This window comes from Haliotis cracherodii, unplaced genomic scaffold, assembly GCF_022045235.1.
Source record: "Haliotis cracherodii isolate W230 unplaced genomic scaffold, xgHalCrac1.p SCAF_4, whole genome shotgun sequence".
NCBI classification, from domain to species: domain Eukaryota; kingdom Metazoa; phylum Mollusca; class Gastropoda; order Lepetellida; family Haliotidae; genus Haliotis; species Haliotis cracherodii.
In genome coordinates this window covers 51,719,566-51,740,712 of record NW_027266297.1, presented here as the reverse complement: position 1 = coordinate 51,740,712, position 21,147 = coordinate 51,719,566, and the positions used below count along the sequence as shown (strand labels likewise).

The 21,147-nt window shown below is 38.5% G+C and overlaps 1 protein-coding gene across 1 annotated transcript in view; it reads left to right on the top strand.

Moving 5' to 3' along the window:
• Positions 1-21,147, top strand: part of LOC139480281 (VWFA and cache domain-containing protein 1-like) — an 88,554-nt gene that overhangs the window by 36,077 nt on the left and 31,330 nt on the right. Inside the window, exon 5 of the mRNA XM_071263334.1 lies at positions 5,275-5,413. Within this exon, the coding sequence (XP_071119435.1) occupies positions 5,275-5,413 (139 nt within the window). The remainder of the gene's footprint in view (positions 1-5,274; positions 5,414-21,147) is intronic.

The following is a 21,147-nucleotide window of genomic DNA, read 5'->3' as shown; positions in this document are numbered from 1 at the left end:
TAACCCTATCCTAGCTATTTAATTTGTAACGCTGACACACTAGGCGGGTCGGGGGTATTAGTGAGCCACGCTCACTTTTGCACTCGTTGCAAATGTTATGTATGCGCTAGTGTTGTGCTACATTCCGATTCGCTTTATAGACAGGGCATATAAATTAGCATCCATTTTGAAGGCTTTTATGATTGAGCGATCAATAATCATTTATATTTCTTCCCATCGATGATAAGTCCATAAGTCCATCTTTTAAGCCAACCCTACATATTACTGCAAAGTTACATGTTGACTCATTTGTTCATTGCACATGTTCTTTATTGTATATGGTTGTATGATGGTTAAATTTGTTTCCTCATTGCTCCAAGCTGGCTGCTTCTCAGCAGGTTGGCTCTTTGTTGCACATAAAGCAAACTTGCTTGAACAAAGCAATGTATCAGGTTTTGTTATCAAATATATACCATCCAAGGTAGGTAGTCCATGTCGGCCCAAACAAAATCTCACTCTGTAGTTTGAGAAATGACAATGTCATATTCGAATTGCCTTGTTGCCTGCTGAAGAATATCTGTACCTCATTGCACAGTGCATCAGACACAGCAGGAACACTACCTGACTGCATATGTCATTGTCAAGAGATCCCCTTGTCTCTACCCTTCGTCGTGTATTTATGGCACCCAAACCACCTACCCAACTCGTTACTGCTGTGTGCACTGGATTTTACACCGTAACACCTGAAGGTCAGCTGGTTGCAGTAAGTCTTGAATGGCTGCTGATGGTGGCTGGCTGGAGAGACAGGTTACTGTTTCAACATATCACCTTTGGCTTTATGGGTAGGCAGCTGCTTTATGAGTACTGAGCTCTTCGCAAAAAGATTTGCCATGGTTGTGGATGGTAGATTTCTGCCAGAGAGATCAATGAAGGCAGTTATTTGGCGCTCTCTACCACCACCAGGGCGAGTGAGAGGTGAGGACAGCCTACCTGGAGGCTGAAGCTAGTCTCAGCAGTAGTGGTACCAGTCAGCAGCCAGTTATGTTAATTACGCACCCTATCTCTCTGGCCAAGTCACAGTCTGGCAGGTCAAGCTGTTTGGGAACAGGTTTTTTACATTTGTAATCCAAACTTTTAAAATATTGACTGTTTGCAGTATAAAATCTATGTATGGTAGACATTTATTCATACTCTTAACATTTATTTAGTTGATTCCAGGGTAGAGTAGGTTTGGATTTGAACATATTCTTTAGAATTTGGAAAGAATTTTGAAGACTATGCCAAATATATCAGCTTCTTGCATTGCATAACAATGGATGCATTATGAATATGTAATTGATATGACACTTTCTGAGACAGATATTATATTGTTGTGTTATTATGTTCATTTTGAGCATGGGTTTATTCCAGGAATCTGTCTTCTGTTTGACTGGCATTTGACAATACGTAGTGTCACATGGTCTGGTTCAAACAATAGCCATTGCTACACTAGCTTGAGATCTGGTAAAGGGGCAGGCTTCCATGTTGTTTTCTCAGCTGGGCTGTTGCAAGTCCTTGCCATTTGAACCACTGTCCCAAAGCAGTTTCAAAGTGTTGTTTTCCACATTTTGGATACATTTAGCAGTTCCTGATGAGGGTCCATGGCCTTTTGCTGTGTCCCCAGTGAAACCAGCCTCCCCACCTTGGCTTCCCTTTTGCCTTTTAAAATGCATACAAGATGTTGACTAGCTACAATAAAACATTCCAAACTATTTTATTTCTCCTGTAAGAGTGTATTTTTGACTGCTTGAGACTTAGGAGAATATTTAGTCATATTTTCTTTGCTTTTTTTATGTTGAAAATGTGTTTTCTTTTCAGTTTTTTTGTGTCCACATTTCAACACTGCTTCTCTGGCAGAATAGACCCCCTTGTAGCACATGCTTGTTTTGCAATGAGGTTAGCTTTGTATTTGATGCCCCAAATGGGCAGCTGAGTATGGACGTTATTTGGAAGAGTGAAAACCTTTACTTTTGTGTTTTAATATTGACTGTCCCACGGCCATGTTTGGCTGATACAGTGTGATTGCTGTACAAGACTAACATTGTTGTAATGTGACAGACGTAAGCCCTCCTTCACTAACTTTTCGTTGTCTGAAGGTAATTTTGTTTTTCTAGCCGCGAATAGCTGGAATATTGCTGATGCGGCTTAAAGCACCACTTACTCACTTACTCACTAACTTTTCACTCTTCTCATGCGCACTGCTAGATTTATAATTATATATCCTGTGGAACTGTTTGTCTTGATGACTTATGTTCATCAAAATCAAATTTGCTAAAGAACGGTTTTCTAACTAGTTCCTGATATATGATATAGTACATCAATGTTTGTGCAAATAGCATTGAACTATAAGCAGAGCATTTAAGACTGAAGTTCATTTGACCAGCTTTGTGTCTCACTAGTTAAAAAGCTCCAGACTGTATAATGGAGAAACCCTGGTGTGTTTTCCCCTGCATGGCTAGTGCTATGGCTTGTTTCACTTTGTCCTCCAGTAACTGTACAGTTGGGAAATACAAACCGATGAGCAGATCCTGTGAGGTTCTTCATTGTCACATCAACATATTAAATGAAAACTTAGATTGTTTATCATAGCATATATTATGCAGCCCCAGTGAAATTAAATTACCAAAATTCTGCAGTAAAAGCATAACCATTTCCCCAACAAGCATGAATACAAACTCATGTTTTTCTTTAAAGTATTTTTCTTCTTGCATTCAGACACTTCAAGGTGTGAAAATGATGCAAATCATAGTGTCTGATACTTATTTATGGTTAGATGTAAACATAGTTTATGTAGTCGTAATATAACAGGAACATTTACAAGTGAGAATGATATGTTTTAAATTTAATTTTATTTTAGGGTTTATATCTTGCATGTTTGAATTGCATGTTACATGTCTGCGTATCATTGGAGTGCAAAAGTTGATAGAATAGCTTGAAATTTTGACAATTTGTCTGTGTCACTGTCAAAGTGGGGCCGGTAGTCTTGTGGTTAAAGCCTTTGCTTGTCACGCCGGAAGGCCCGGGTTCAATTCCCGACAAGGGTACAGTGTGTGAAGCCCATTTCTAGTGTCCCCCGCCATGATATTGCTAGAATATTGCTAAAAAAATAGCGGAGTAAAACCACTCTCTCACTCACTCACTCACTTACTATGTTAAAGTGTCTCTTTGTACAATGAGGCCCTGTTCTTTTAATTCAGAATTCATACTGTTTGGTAGATTTATTTGTTTTGTTTTTTTCATAAGTTTCTGTTATGATTCTGAATCTTTTGTGACAAATGAAGATGCATCATTATTAAATGTACATGAGTTCTGTGTTGAAGTTTTGTAATCTGGTGGACTGCATGATTGGTAGGCCTGTCCGGTGAGTGATGTAACTGCTGTGTGAGAGGGAGGTGGAGTCCTGAGCTAGGTTACATGGTGGTAACAGCAGCAGCAGAAACTATGTCTGGGACAGGAAACATAACTCGGCTGGATAGCCCCCTACCTTTGTCCTGCCAGTAATCACTAAGCAAATCTTCTACAAACTCACTCAGGCAGACGGCACACACAAAGGGTTAATTTTTATGTTGCACTCAATTGAACACGCTTTGATGATCTCGGGTTGTCATGACTCTTGGCGTTTTGATTGTAGTAGTCCACACAATACCAGAATGCTAGGTGTGAGATTTTACGAGACAAAATATGTACTCGTGCGGAAAAGAATTACAAAGAAAAGATCCTTTTATGATGGTATGTGGGCATCTTGTATATGTATATACCTGTCACCAACCACAGGATGCTTGCTTCACTTGGTTGGTTTGTACTAGCTAGGTGAGGTACCTTCTGTACTGCTGTATGATGTGCAACACAGTGGAATATTCGCGGATTTGTTTGCACATATGCTTTATACATCATAGTACAGGCATACTTTAAACATTCATTTTTTGTTATTGTAGAAGAGTCATTTTCCTGACCCAAATATTGTAGTCATGTATAGACATGAAGTGATCTTTAGCACAGCATGGTACTTGAGTGTAGACATTGGGAATAGGAATCTAGCCACATGAAGACCATGTTGCTACAACTGCACACAGAGGCAGTCAAACCCAGAGTTATGCTTTGAAGCTGCTGGAGGCAAATGCAAGCCATCTGGGGACTCCTTAGATGTTGTCCTGGAGGTGAGGTGTTGGCTGCAGCAAATACATTGCCTCTCTCCCCTCCCCTCCCCTCCCCTGTAGCAAGCAACACATTGTGGGTCTTGCATACCATTTCCCATTTTCTCCACAGCTGCTCTTTACAGTTTGAGAAGGACTAGTCTACAATAGATGGTGTCCTCAACCATTGGCTACAATAGAATATGCACCATCTGCATGTACAATAGTACTACACCACACAGCCCATTCCCCATATGTCTAGTGGTAGAGCAGAAGGTCCAGGCTGAATCACACACTCTCGTGTTAAATGATGGTGCGCACACACACACGTTCATTTGTGATAGTCGTAGGGCTGAGATTGCTTTCTTGAACATGGCTCTGGCTAATAGCGTGTACCTGACCATGGAAATTGTTGCACTTGCTCAACCATTGATTTGTGTGGCACATAATTATTTCGAGGTACTGGCTGCAATGTGTATGTGATATTGCTGACTGAAAGTATTAACACTACTGCCCTTCTGTTAAGTTTTCCATCCTCACACAGAGTTCTTTCCTTGGTTTGCAGTGACAAACTATGATTATGAAAAAAAGAAATGAAGTAAAGTATTGTAGCTGTAGTTCCAGTCCCAGTGCCTGCAGTTGACAGTGTTATGGGTGTGGCAGGTTAGTGGCATTCAGCCTTGTGATGTGCGGCAGCAAGCTGGCAGGAAACACTGGAAACCACTGTGGAGTTGAGTGGCTGTTTCATTCTGCCCTCTGAAGGTGGCTCAGCTTTCTTGCTCATGGCTAATTAGTGTTAATGATGCTGGTCTGAAAATAGAAGTTAACGGGGGGGGGGGGGGGGAGTGTTTTATGTTTTATTAGGAAAACATGCTACAAAAGTTGAAAAAAAAAAAAAATAGGTACAGCCGTCAGGACAATTTACTTTTAACTATCAGTAGGTTGCATTTAAATCTTTTAGATATTTCATTGTTTGTGTTCTGGGAAATAAATGTGATGTGTGTGCAGTTACCAAACTTGTATGATTAGATGGCTTTGTTTGTGGAGTTGAACAAGGGAAATATGTATTTCCTATGTTTCATGTTTTCACAGCATGCTGAATAATGTTTTATGTCAATTGCAGTGTGGAGCTCGAATGTTCAGTACTTTCCTAGTGTCAAATGGCAGTATTTCATCTCTACGTCGGGAATCCACAATGAATACCCAGCAAATGGTTTCCGCTGGGCGGAGGACTGCCGCAATGTTCATGATACCAGACACAGGTAGGTGCACACAGTCATCATTCTACTTTGAACACAGTCTCAAGACTATTATTGACAGATAATATTGATGTATCGATACACTCTCACTCTGCATATGTATTAAGAGATGGCTGATGTTACTATGGGGCAATGCCTCTAATGTAGTACAGTATATGCAGAGTGTACATGACACTGCATGCAGTGTGTAGACAGACGAGCAGGAGAAGTTATGAGTGCCGAGCTGTCAACCATGTTTTCTCGAACTCTATTATCTCAAATGTACCAATATCTTTAGGGACACCCATTCTCCGGTCCTGACCGCCTTACAATAGCCTGTGTTCGCATCTCTTGCAATAATGGGAATTCACGACCCTTGCGAAATAGGAATTCCCAAATCGAAAGCGATGGTGTGATCTATATTCTACCCTCCCCTATGTTTTGAGTACAGTATGGCAGTAATCACAAATCATGTAGGAAAGCACCTTCAAGTTGTGTCATTGTGAACTACTTGATGATCACTTAAGACAATGAACATTTGAGAAGACTTAAATTTCCTTAATTGAAAACTATATGTGTGCCAATTTTTTCTTTAAATAGAATATTGCCCTATTGGTCTAGTAACCTTTGAGAAGAAAAGATATCGCAATAATAGCACAAAGATATGTGTGCTCTAGCCAAGCACCCAACTGTCCCAAGCAAGCGATTTTCGGGGACACCAGCTTCTAAGAAATTAAACTGTTCCAGTCCATTGCAATGCTATGAGTGCATTTTCCCTAAACGTTCCCTTTGAAAATATTCATGATTACTGAAACTATTGGCGTGTGGTCAATAAGAATGTTGTTATAATACAAACAAACTGATACAATATTATGTCATAGCATATTATTGTCATGTAATCGTCCTAAAAGCAATCACTCATGATTATTTTCCGCTGGCAACCATGACACGAAAAGATTGGTATATATATGTTTGTCAATATACATACATGCCGTATTTGACGTAATAAGCGCCCAGGGCGCTCTAAAAATTAGAAATAGGAGGCTCTTACTAGAATATTATTTTGGTGAAAAAAACAGTTGAAAGATAAATTTCGTGGTTTGAACTGTTAATATACGACAGATATATATTTTCCAGAATTTAATTGCCCACGATAGCGTATTATACACGAATAAATAAGTCTTGTATACATTGATCAATCGGAAAGGGTGCTAATTGGGATTGTTCACTTGCCAATATATTAGCAAATATCCTCGTGGGCGCATATTAGAGCGGGGCGCTTATTACGTCAAATACGGTATATCTTTTTACATTGATAATATTCCATCCACATGAGCAACAATCAGTTACATCCCCCCCCCCCCCCCCCACCCCCCCACCCACACTATGAGATATATAAATCATTTTAATGATCATAGAACCCCCCTAGACTGGTAAGAAATGAACTATTTCTTATGATCTATAATTGGTCATAAAATGTACTTACAGATAAACATGTATAACTGTTGTTGTTTTATAGTGTTATGGTGTCCACATCTGTAGTTAGAAGTTCCACTTGATTCATGGCAATGAGTGATTAAACTGTGGACTTAAGATATATATTTTGTATTTCTACACGTATGAGTATACAGTATATACATAGAATGCAATATGCAATTGAAAGTAGCAGTGACGATATGAACAATCTCCTCATAATGACAGTTTGCTGCTCCAGTAGTCCACACCGAGTACTGATAAAAAGGAGCAGGTAGTGTACCCTATCAAGTTCATCAGTACTGGAAGCTGTCTGGGAATTTACCCACTTTTGTTCAAATGACTGGGCTAAAAGCAAATTTGACAATTGACACCTTACATGCATCAAATTCAATAAGTGAAGTCTTCTTTTGATGATGTTGTTGCTGTATATATAACCCAGGTCCACTTGATGAAGGGCCTTGATCCATCCTGTGAAATGAGAATACAATGAAATTAGTTAAAATATACTTTACCCCTCTCTGTATATCCTCTGACACCACTTAAATGCTACATTAATATGCCCAGTATTGATAGCATAAAAATGTTATAAGCCATGTTATCGCTTTGAAATACATTGCCATTATTGTTCTTGTTCTCCTTGAGCAGTATTTTCTTAATCTCAAGTGTGTAAAACTTGTTTGTCATCTTGTTGTCAGTTGTTTTCCTCACATCAAGTGTCGCTGACACATCTCTGTTTAAGGTCCGACTTCTGAAGGCTATTTAAGTTTGAAAATAGCAAAAAATGTGTTTTCAAGCAAACGAATGGTTACATTGAGCGTGTTTTCCTATACTCCATGAAAACAATTACTTGTATCATTTTTGGCATATGTTTGAAAAGAACGTCATTGACTTTCAGTGCTCACATGCAGGGATTGACTTAGGCCACCATTCCGCGATATTCTCGCATAGTTGTCATACAATTTAATCGGTAAATAATCATGTCTAGTGTTTTTTTATCTACAGTTTTATTATTCAATTTGTATTGACCAAGTTTAATTGTTATGATCTGTTCTTTACCTGTAGTCCCTGAAGGAATACAATGTAATTTTTTTTCTTTTTTCTGTGGAACACAATCACATTTTTATCGCAAATGTAGGGATTATGTATGCTCAGGTGAAGTGCTTCATTCCAATTCGCTTTTATAGACGGGATATATAAATTAGCATTTTCAAGGCTTGTACAGGAGGGTCAACTTAAATGTGGGGTTGCTTTGATGAAAGCGATGTACAGCACAATAGCATACTCCCATGGTCACCCACATAATATCTCATTTCATATTGATGGCGCTGTTCACCTATACAAGATGAGGGTAGAAATTGGGTCAGAGCCTCATTTTAAAAGGGCTTTCCTCCAGGTTATAAATAACTCACAACTAATGCTATATGATGTTCATGCCTCATTATCTCAAATGTCCGGAAGTTACATCACAGTTCCCCTCTAGCTTCGAGATGACAGGGTTCGACTGTACACAACATCAGCGTAGCTGGTCAGAAATGTGGCTGGTAGCAGTTGTGCCCCTAGTTACCTAGCTTAAACCTAGCTAGGCTGATGACAGGATGTAATTTCTCTGGAACAAGGCTTAAATAGAATGTCACATGAGGATAAATATAATCAGAACAATAAGGAACAACTTGCCAAGCTTGTTTAGACTTAAAACATAAAACAATAGATAAGAATTAATCTGTCAATCTGATGAGGTTAGCATCTGTGTGCTAAGTGGTGAAACAAGCCTAGTTAGGTTTCAAATGTATATGAATATGAGCTTGGCTAGAGAGATAAGTTTTGCATTAAATGGTAGACTGAACTGAAGTGATCGCAAGGACAACTCTCCCCATGGTGTCTTTTCTCATTGTTACTGGGTGACATCTCTTATTCACCTCATCTGGGTGTGCAGTTAGGGCTAGAATGTATTTAAAATGATTTTGAAAGAGTTCTGACCTTACTGTTTGAATATCACTAGTCCTTTTATATGAGAGAAAATGTTGCATTTTGTAGCCATTAAGTTAATGCTAGCATATTTTTTTTTTGAAACTTGTATATTTTTATAAATTGACACCATCAAGGAAATAAAAGTTGCTATTCAGTTTTGACATATTTTGTGCTTGTTTTTGGTTTGAACTGGATTCTATCATATACCTATACTGCATTTCAGAGGAAATGTATGTCTGAGTCCTCGCTGCATCAATTGTTGTTTCCTTTCAGAGAACTTAACAAAGTGACACTTGATTCAATTGTTGGATGAATATGTAGTTCCCGATGCAACACAATTTTCACGAAGTTAATTGTTGCCCAGAGCATTGCATGTTGATATAATGGTTCCCCATACTCATCTCTGTCATCACTGGCTGTTGCAGAGATAAGTGTAGTAATAAATATGTTTAGAATAATGTTAGAAACACTTTTTTTCATATTGTTTGTGTAAACATGTGTATTTAATGGACTTCTATTGTTTGGGCATTGTCAGTATATTCTGTTCTACTCTGTGAATTTGGTATCTTTTCATTTGTATGATATTTTGATAAGAGCATTAATTTCTTATACGAAAATATGCATTTAAAAAGTGAGAGACACAAGAGTGATTGATAGTTATGGTGATATTGAAGTGTGTTGGTGCGGTGAAATAGCTGAGAGTGACATTCTGTGGAGGGAGGCAAGCTTCTCATCAGCAATTAGACCCTAGTTAATGTCACATCGGCACTGCACACAAATGAGATTTCTCACAAAGCTACTTTGATTTCTTTGACAAAAACTTGTAACATCCTGTCCACATTTCTTTCTGTAAGGCTGATCACAAGCCGCTGGTGAAGCTCTCTCTTTCACAAAGCAACCTGCTCCTTTCATCTTGTGACTCATAAACGATCACAACTCAAATTAGCTTGAACTACTTGATAACAAGTTCTAATTATGTTCATTTCTAACCAATGCACAGTAGTATACATGACAGCATGGCAAAGCTGTTTGTATGCCGACTGTGACCTGGAAAAAACTTGCCAATTATCCCTCTTTGTTGTATGATACATAGCTGTAAGTATTGATTGTCCTGCTGAGGCTCTAGCTTAATGTGTGTGCCTAGACTCTAGATGAGATAATGTCAGATCCTTTCTGCTCCACACAATGTGATTAATGACTGTGTTTACTGTCCATCAACACCACCTCACATCCTTACTTTACTTTATTCTTCACTATGACAACCACCATAACCACACAGTCTATACCCCATCACTAGATCAGTGTAACTGATCAGATCTGACAAATATGCTACACACCACCACTAGTCCCCACACCACATACACAGGATATATACCACTACAGTCCTCACTCTACATACACACAGCCTTCACACCACTAGTCCTCACACCACATACACACAGCATACACACCACCGCTAGTCCTCACTCCACATACACACAGGCTACACACCACTAGTCCTCACACCACATACACACAGCATACACACCACCGCTAGTCCTCACTCCACATACACACAGGCTACACACCACTAGTCCTCACACCACATACACACAGCATACACACCACCGCTAGTCCTCACTCCACATACAGCCTACACACCACTGCTAGTCCTCACTCCACATACACACAGCATACACACCACCACTATAGTCATCACACAATACACACAGCATACACACCACCACTACAGTCATCACACCACATACACACAGCCTACACACCACCGCTAGTCCTCACTCCACATACAGCCTACACACCACCACTACAGTCCTCACACCACATACACACAGCCTACACACCACTAGTCATCACACCACATGCACACAGCCTACACACCACCGCTAGTCCTCACTCCACATACAGCCTACACACCACCACTACAGTCCTCACACCACATACACACAGCCTACATACCACTAGTCATCACACCACATGCACACAGCCTACACACCACCACCACTAGTCATCACACCACATACACACAGCCTACACACCACCACCACTAGTCATCACACCACATACACACAGCCTACACACCACCACTAGTCCTCACTCCACATACACACAGGATATATTACCACTACAGTCATCACACAATATACACACAGCCTACATACCACCACTACAGTCCTCTCACCATATACACAGAGCCTACCCACCACCACTACAGTCCTCTCACCATATACACACAGCATACACACACCACCACTACAGTCCTCTCACCATATACACACAGCATACACACCACCACGACAGTCCTCTCACTATATACACACAGCATACACACCACCACTACAGTCCTCACACCATATACACACAACATACACACCACAACCACAGTCCTCACACCACATTCATTCTTGATGAACAAGTGCTCGAAAGGAAGATGTTATTTATACCAACATGAGTACTACATGGTTAGATGTGTAGCATCTTTGGTAGAACTATTTATCATGCTGGAGGTTAGTGTCAGCTATTGAGTTAGCACTCCAGGAGAAGTATCTGGTCGGGCTGCTTGCCAATCTCCCAGTGTGAAAGGGCCAAGTCATCAGCATGCTTCCGATGTCTAATTTTTAGGCACAGCAAGTTAGCAATTTAATTTTGAGCAGTCTATTTTTTGTGACCAACTTCTTAAGATGTTGGAAGATGAAGATACTTTTCAAGATTATTGTCATGAATGAGTGGCCTCATAAAAATTCTTTATTGGAAAAAGCAATATATGGACTATTGTGTCGAGTAAGTGTTGCAGTGAAGGCCTTGTGAGAAAATGGCATGGGTACACTATTACATTCAGCAATATACCAAATTAAAAAACAAACTAGCCAGGTGTACCAAGGATAACTGGATAAGGATAACAGGATGAGATTACTTAGTGCAAGAGCTGGCCAAAACAGTCTTGCTACCCTTTGGGGTTCATTAACATAAAATGATAAGATGATGATCATTTTACGTGATTACAATTTTGTGTCAACTTGCCTCGCTTAACCCTCTTGGTGCCACGGGACCATATATGGTCCCTCACTTTTCACACTCGCATAGTGCCAGGGGACCATATATGGTCCCGAGAAAATGCCCCTTTTAAACTGTGAATTTTGATATTTAACACTGAGTGCGCTAAGTCAAAACTATAACCATCATCACCCAAATCATCTTAGCTTTAACATCGTGTAACTCGTACTTTATACAGTGCTACGGATTGCGAAATATGGCGAGATTAGTAAAGTGGCTACCGCTCTTCTCGGCCTTTTTCTGCCATGTTTGAACACCAAGCGAATGACGGCGAATTTTGATTATGCACCCATGTCACATACACGTAAATATTTTCAGACAAAATCCTTGTTCATAAGAAAAAATATGACCTGAGTGATCAGAAAGACATATTTTTCCCAACTGTATACTTATTCACGTAAATACAATTCTGTTCACTCCTTATGAACAAGTTTATTTACACGTTTTGTATACTTTTATCGACTATCGGTAATGGCGGAATGGTCGGTACACATGAGAAAACGACAGTGTATATTTCCATTACATTTATGACGTACATTGAATGAATTTATAACCATCATCACCCTAATCATCTCAACTTTAATATCGTGTAACTCATATTTTATGCAGTGCTACGGATTGCGAAATATGGCGAGATTAGTAATGTGGTTACCGCGCTTCTCGGTCTTTTTCTGCCATGTTTGAACACCAAGCGAAAGAAGGCAATGTTTATTATGCACCCATGTCACATACACGTAACTATTATTATATCAGACAGCCAATTTGAAAAAGAAATCTGATCGTGCTGATCAGAAATGATTTACTTGTCCCCGCTGTACAGTTATTGGCGTAAGAGTACTAACGTTTAGTCGGCCACGGTAGTTTTTTGTTCCAAGTATTGCATATGTTTATCGACTGTGTGTCATGGCGATTTAGCACGGCGCTACATACCAACTGACAGTGCAGATTGTCTTCTTATTTATGATGCTGAATTACAGAAAATATTCAAATCAAAGATATGGAAAGATAGCTATAATCGTTAATATTAAGTTGGTATTGTGTATATTTATGGGCAGGAGGTTCATGATCAAAACCTAAACATTGAATGGCCAAGCCCGAAGTGATCGACAGGGCACGTTCGCCTCATATCTGTGCCGCGATTTCTTGTTTACAGGTTGTCCTACATACTTGCCCGTTCAGACAAATAACTGCTATTTTTTTCATATGAAATGACTAAGAGTCATGTGTGATTGCTCAAACTACCTGACCGTGTGAGTGACTTGCCCTAACTGTTTCACATTTTGTCGCAAATGGAGATTTCAGAAGTGTGGCCACGACATCTAACGTGAGTCGACGCCATATTGTAAACAAATTGTGTCAAGGTCGGTTCCACATGTGGTAGCTCAGGCCCCGTTTCTGTCGATGGTACACGCGATACAAACATAATGCAACTACTGAAAACATCAACATAACTTCTACAATGATGACATCAATACCTTTTTGTATTGGATTAACCGCTTATGGATACGCTGTGCTTTTAAGTTCAATTTCGATTTGTTTTTCCTCTCATTGAAACTGTGATAATGGCGGTGTGATTGGTTTGCTGAAATAGTATTTTCCATGAGTCTAATGTACATAGTACATGTTGTGATTGTAGAAGATAATTGATAACCAATTGTGTATGCATATATATCATCAAATACACATTACTAATCTCTTCAGAAAATGGAATATATTATAGCTCGTTTTCAAACATTCTGCTATGGATATTAGATCAAAAAATGATATTAGATTTACAAATTATTTATGTACACTGTACTCTCGATTAACGTATGATAATCTATTGGAAGTCTTCAACTCTTATTTGATATGTCATCTGAAATGTCAGCAATGAGTACAATTAATTTTATTTCGTTACAATCTGCAATTTTATTCAAATAGGCTAATAGACTGTCGGTGATTTCCCGCCGCTGTGAATTTGTCGTCTGGACAGGTGCGCGTGATTTGACCTCGCGTGTTGTGACGTGGATGACGTCACTTGAAACAGCTGATCTAATGTTGTGGTAGTATAATGGATACACGTGGTTTCATTTTCCAAATAACAATATTCTCTTTGACTGAACTAGAAAGCATATCTAGTACATCACGATTGGAAAATGTCTACGGCGACCGAATAGAATATTTAGAATATTTGGCGCAGTTTTCTAATTTTGGTATGTTGACATGTGCTTTTCATATATGTTTGAAGGCTTAACTTGATATTCCAAAAAAATAATATGCATTTAGTTGAGTACAGTGAGAAAGCTGTCAAAATGGATCCAATATTAAACCACCTAGATTTTAAAATATTTTAGCTTCATCTATTGGAATCTCGAATGGTTCAATTTATAACATAAACAGTAAAAGTAATTAGATCTTCTCACAATATATAGATAATCAATTTCTGAAAGACAAAAAGTTTTTAGTGTAAATGTGACTTCGTTTTGATGTTTTATATAGTTATATGTATGTCTTTTTTCACTCTGCATTATCTAAATTACCAAATACTTCGACCAGTGACATATAGTAGTAATTAGATTCTACTTTGTTTTTTATCCTAGGTATGAAATAGATTTTCTTTTTAAATAAATATTTGTCTAAGAGCAAAATCAATACATTCTTGTGGGTTTTTTTCACCATTTTAATTTGTATATCTTCCCTCCAAGCTGTTGTTTAGCTAGGCCAAAATTAAGAAAAAAAAGGAAAGACATAATAAACCATTTTTATGTAAGATTTTGCTGGTTAAATTTTCGGAGTTCAATACCAAGAATATATTTTTCCTTTTATGACAAATAATTCCATTACTTTCATTGACCTACGATCATTATCTATTTCAAACTTTTCCTTCAGTAGAATGGGATGGAATGGGAAACTAGTGGAAATAAACTATCACGTATGTCCTTTAATGTACATGTACATACCTAGCTATAGGTGTAAATACACTTCTAAAGTCGTATTTATAAATCAAATGAATAAATGAAAGAAAAAGTGGTATTTCATGGACTGGCCATACAAGTATATTTTGAGCAAAGGTCTAAGTTAGGCAGCCAAGTGCGAAATACGAGCTGATACGAGGATGTATGTTTTCTGGTGTTCATAGTGAAACAATGACATATGGCGCCCGAGTTGCGAGTGATCGAAAATAGGTTTGTTGAATAGATTTGCTGCCCATGAAAACGTTTCAACAATTTTGATTGAATCTACATGTACTTACTCTTGGGTGGTATTACGTTAGTATAATCTTGTTAATTATTAAGAAATAACAATGATGCCCGATATTGAGCGATGTCAATTTGAGTATTGTCAGGGCTGTTTAGCGATCTTTCACATTTTGTCCTTTGAAAATGTACGATGTCAATTACCCGGAAGTTGATTTTATCACTAATAAAAGAGCACGGTCATTGAAACATACATGGACGTAACTGGGATTTCTTCACGATATACATTCCAAACTGTCATTCGTTTTGTGACATAATCTTTGAAACAGTCTGCGTATGAATTAATCACTACCACTTTCGTCAATTGTGTTTTGACGTCAAAAACACGCACAATTTCATCGGTTTTTTTTATCGGTAAATATAACTCACGGAAAATTCTCAGTGAATGTGTACTTCAACATAAATATCATATGTCTATCACTGTTAGGACATGTACTTGCCAATGATATGAATTATTGGTCATTTAGATTTCAAACAAGGGCGCTTACTTGACTTTGCTTGCCATATTCGGGAGCGTTCATATTACGATTAATGTGGAAAAGTAGGAAACTTATAATACCAGCACATTTATCGATGGCTGGGCAGTGCATAGATCTTTTGGATTTGGTGACTTTAGATACTGTTGGAAAGACAATCAACTCGAGTTGCATGTTATACAATTTGGTTACATTGTGTGAAGAAATAAAGACGTTGCAACACTTTTGATACAATGTATACGTTTTTGTAACCGCGACGTCAGCATAGTGCGGCACTGAGCGGTTTGCAGGCTGACTGACGTCCAGGCACCATGAGGGTTAAGGTGCTTACTCTTCTTGCTTAAGAAATACATACTGGTCGTGTGAATGGTTTTAACAAAGATCTGTGAGCTTTGTTGTAGCGTTTTACAACTACAGACATTGTAAACATTGCTGGAAGTTACTGTTTGCGGAGGAGTCAGCAGATGTGGCCTGTAGTTTATAGGGCCTGCTGCTACTGCTGCTGTAGTGAGGAGGGCTGGTAGTGCTGTTTTGTCCCTTGGAGCGCCTCTCCCCTCAGAGACCACACTGTCTTTGATCTCACACCAAGCCACTGGCAAAAACACAACTTAAAACAAGAAAGATCTGATAAGAAGCATATTTGAAAAGACCAGCAAAGGAAACCCCAGTTTTGATGTTTTTCCTATCATTATGATAAATTTCTTATCTTGATCCCATATCAGAGACTTTGCTCGCTTTGATATTAGTTGTAATTAACCTATCTTAGGGCAGTTTCATGAGGCAAACATGATAAGCTGTGGCTTTTCTATCCTGAGCAAAACATGTAGTTGCCGAGCAACACATTTACGTTACTTGATGAACAAACAGTTTGACTTGCTTTTTATTGTGGCCATTTCTGACATTACTTGAATGTAGAAGCGTTTAAAAGCTGTTTCAAATTTGTCAGTATATCAACATTCACTGTCTCCATCATGATCAACCATCTCTATCATGTCGATTGGTGTCAAGATGCGCCTTTCAAACATGTCTTGCTGCTGCTTTACATTAGGTATTGTATAAACAAACATATGGTGAATGTAGGAAACAACATTGGTTCAGAAGTTGCTATCCATTTTTGAGACTTGTAATATCTAGCACTGCTACCTAAATAAACCACCCTTGACAATAGTGTCTTGATATCCAGCTAATGCTTCAATAAATATACAATGAAGAGTCAAGTTCCTGTTTTTGTTACTTGCATTTGCTCCATACCAGCAGTGTCTGTGCTGGCTTAAATCTTCTTGGGGTCACTTGGACCCCTTCATCATAAAATTAGGGGCCCCAAACAAAAATGGATGGGTCCAACTTTCGGCACTGTAACATAACATTAACAACAGAACACAGTGGTTGCAAAAAATCAGAAACCTTTTAGCAACTGCAAAATATCAACCAACAGGCATAGTGAGAGAAAGGTTCACATCAGGTCACATCCTGCTCATGACCAAGAGGTTAACATTAAGGGACAAACAATTTCTTAAAATGGAAATTTGATGTTAATGCAGCATTAGAAATTGGCACTAGTCCTATAGTCCTTTCCAAACTGCCCAGTAGTTAAGGTATCCTAAAGACTAGTAGAAATTTGCCCTTTTTAGGGTTTTTGCTATATGTTGTCATTATAAGGACTAGTTGGCTAAAACTGTTAGTTTCTACCACTGTTAATGAATATTTTAACACAAAATTATCCATGTTAATGTCTAACTTCGTAAATGAAAAGGCAGTACACGGGTTATCAGCCATTGGTAAGGGGTCATAGGGACAGACATTTGTGGATGTTTTTATTTGGATCTACCAATGATTTGAAGTTCATGGATTCAGTCAAGTTCAATGGCTGTTCTGATGCTATTGTACTGAGTAGTGAGTTCATGTCGTAACTGTGACAATGATCAATGAGTCATGACATAATTGGCATATCAAACGTTTTTTAGTAAGAGCGTGTTCAGGATCCAGCATTTTCTTGATAAATCTAGTCAACATGTTTCAGGTGCCATAATTGTTTAAACATGTCAGTTACACTAATAACGGTTCTGGCAAAATGTGTTTTGCAATTCTTAATATTACTCACCAAAGAATGAATTAATGAATGAATGTTGTAGAATAACTAAATATTCAGTCCGCTAAATAAAAACAATGCTTACATTCGAGTGTTCGCATTTATTCTTGATCATATACTGTATTGCGGTATGAATTATATCTCGTAATCCACACACCCTTTCGACTGTTTACTTATGCAAATCTAAGCATGATATATTTCATCGCATGATCGAATACAGGACTCGTTGCGGTATGTCACGGCTACTTGCAAGTGTACACACGTTAACTTTTGTATGATAGTTTCTGGGATGTTTTTGAAGTGGAATTACCCCTACCTCCATTTGAAATTGATTAGAAAAAGAACCCATTTGTTCAAACGAAGTCCCTTGACCAAACCTCAGTATACTGATTATGCAAAATACAAAACAGGAAGTGATGTATCAATATAATCCACACAGCCTTACTTCAGTTAGATTCACTAATGAGAGTTACTTTGTTTACCGAACTCGGTAAAGAAAATCAATCCCTTGGGAATGCCCGGAACCTACGGATGTGGGTTCGAGTCCTGGTTCGGCCCAATTGTTTCTAGGTTTGTCAGCATCATACCCATGCTCGTGGGTTTCACCAAAGAGAAGACCTTTATCGCTTCGGGCTTTCCTCCCATACAAAGCTGACAAGCCATGATATAACTGGAATACTCTTCAAAACAGCGCTAAGCCTAACTCACTCACTCCAAACCAGTACGAGAGATTTTTTTGTCTTTACGAAGTTGAACTGACAACACAACATATTATTGTTCTAACTCTTTGTGTTACTTTGTCACCCATGCCTCGCTTTTGTTGAGCTAAACATCAAAGAAATGACATGTGTTTAAGCTCTCTTCCCCACTTAAATCCACACACAGGATACAGATTTTACCTTCACTGCCTCAGATTAGTAATCGATTTGTAGTTGTTTTTTTCCCCCAACAATTCACTGTACTGCTCCCCAGTTTTTGTGTATCTCCAATTTCAGTTCTATCAGTTGTAGTGAATGTAAATATAGATTACATTACACAAGTAACAAGATCAAAGACACCACACAGTGTGCACAAAATTGCCTGCATTATTTTCTGACAATTTACATAAGCTTTTTTTCCATCTTGGCCATGAGCAAAATATGGTTTGTTATTGAATGTTTTGTTGACTGGAACTGGTAACATTGAAACTTGATTGATTCGATTACCAACAAAGTAGGAAATGACATTTACGAGCCTTTGAAGTCGGTGAGATGAAATTGTTTCCACATCCATGCTGCACCGTATTCTTCTGTGAGTGAATGCCGGCAGCCAATCAGATGATGCTTCATATTCATGCCCATGTTTGCCCCTTGTCAGATTTGTATGTATGTATATATTCTGTGTATGAGTCGCTCCAGAATCTTTAAACTTGTTACATTGGCAAGTGGTTTGATAATACGGCTCCTTTTGTTTCATTTCTGAAACCTTTTGCCAAGAGCTTGGTGTATTTGCACATGAGTTTGGTGGCCAACAAAAGATCAAAGGTATGCAAAGAGAGTGCTCAGACAAAGCTGTGTCCCTACAAAGCAAATAAATAGATTTAGGAGGCCAGGGTAATATTGACTGAATGTGGGAGCATGTTGCTCTCCTACAGGCAAGCAGCCTACAGTCATGCAGCTCACTGCGGCCCACACAAAATATATTGACCCGTAATGTTTCAGCTCTGCCTCAGCTCTGCCGTACAAACAAAACTTCAAAGGCAGAGGTTTTTATGGCTGGTCTGAAAGAGGGCTTGTTATTGAGAATTTGTGTGTTCGTTCGTATCCTTGCTATTTCCCTCCGCCATAATCCATGTTTATTAAAAATCAATAGGCTGTAGCTTAGAGAGGAGCCCTTTTTCTAAAATATTGCCGCAGCGACAGTATTGAAATTGGCAAAACAGTTACATTCCTCCTTGGATTGTGTTTGCTGGCAAAGGTTATAAGTGTTGCTCACTCAACACAGCCTCTTACATGATGTAAGAAGATTATTGGAGGAATCAGTATTAACATAAGCCTAGGCTGGCGTGATAAGCAGCACTTGACAATAACAACAGACGAACAGCACAGGCACTTTGAAGCTGCTGCTCAAATAGCCTTTCATGTCATGCACATATTAATGATGTATCATCAAAAGCTTGCAGATTTCCAAGTGCTTCATCACTGCAGATATTCTACAGTTACATGACTCATATTCATACTTGCATTCCAAACTAAGGAGCTTATATTCAGTTATTTTTTATTTTATTTTTTCATCATTTAGCCCTTAAAAACAAATGTCAAGAAAACAACTTTTGTCTTCTCTTTTCTGTGAATAATAACTATAGGTTAGAATTGATTAAAGAAACTAATTTTTATGGTGTCCTTAATAAGTGGTGTGATATGGACACAGGCATTCTTTATGTCTTCAGTCACATCCACATCAAATTAATTGTGGCCATTAATGCTGCCTTCAGTTTAAACAACAGTTTACTAGAAAATCCATATTTAGTTCAACATATTAGTTCGCCAGGAGCTCACCAAAGATAATGATTACAAATGTCTTTTAAGCACCATTATCTGCACTGGTGATGTGAATGAAAATCCTTCAGCTCAGCCTTGACTTTTTGTATTTACATGAATGTTTCATTATGTTAGTTACCGTAGAAATGAAACAATATCACATCAACATCATACTATGTTAGCACACACAGATCAGATTACACTGACCAGCTAACAACCACTCTATCTTTACTATATGAATAAAGATTTCACTTTGTATCACATTCAGCTCACTTTGAATGTACCTCATGAGCACTGGTGCCTTGGTACCTGCAAACATGGAGATCCATTATGTCAATGTACTGTTGTGGTCCTGGCAATACTTATTGGCACCATGGTTTTATGTCAGCATTGCTCATGTATTGAACATCAGACAACATTATAGCTAAAATGGATACAACTGTCATTAACCCGCCTGCGTCTTATCAGAAATCAGCGGGCCACTGTAACTTGATAGTGCCCTCATATTGCTTGACGACGGGCCATTATCATGCCCGTTGTTAGGTGACGTCATGGGGTATGGATAGGTGACGTCACGTTCAATAGTGACGTCATCTGGTTTGTTCTATGACGTTTCCATTTTCGTAAAAGTGGATCAATGACATTTGTGTTGATTGCAGTAAATGTTTCAAAACCGATATTGTTGCTTCTCTTTATTTGATAACAAATTCCATCCATTTTAGCTATAATAACGGTAACGCTATTTTTCAGGGCATTATCATTTGCAGAAGCTCTCAGTCTTTTCAACTGCCCTCCTTCATCGGGGCAGTTAATGGAAGACCTCGGGCTTCTGCAAATGAAAATGCCCTGAAAAATAGCGTTACCCTTATATTAATGGAAGGTACTAAGCACTTAGCAAGATTAATTTCTTTCACTTGGTGAAAACAGCCTGTAAAAAACATTT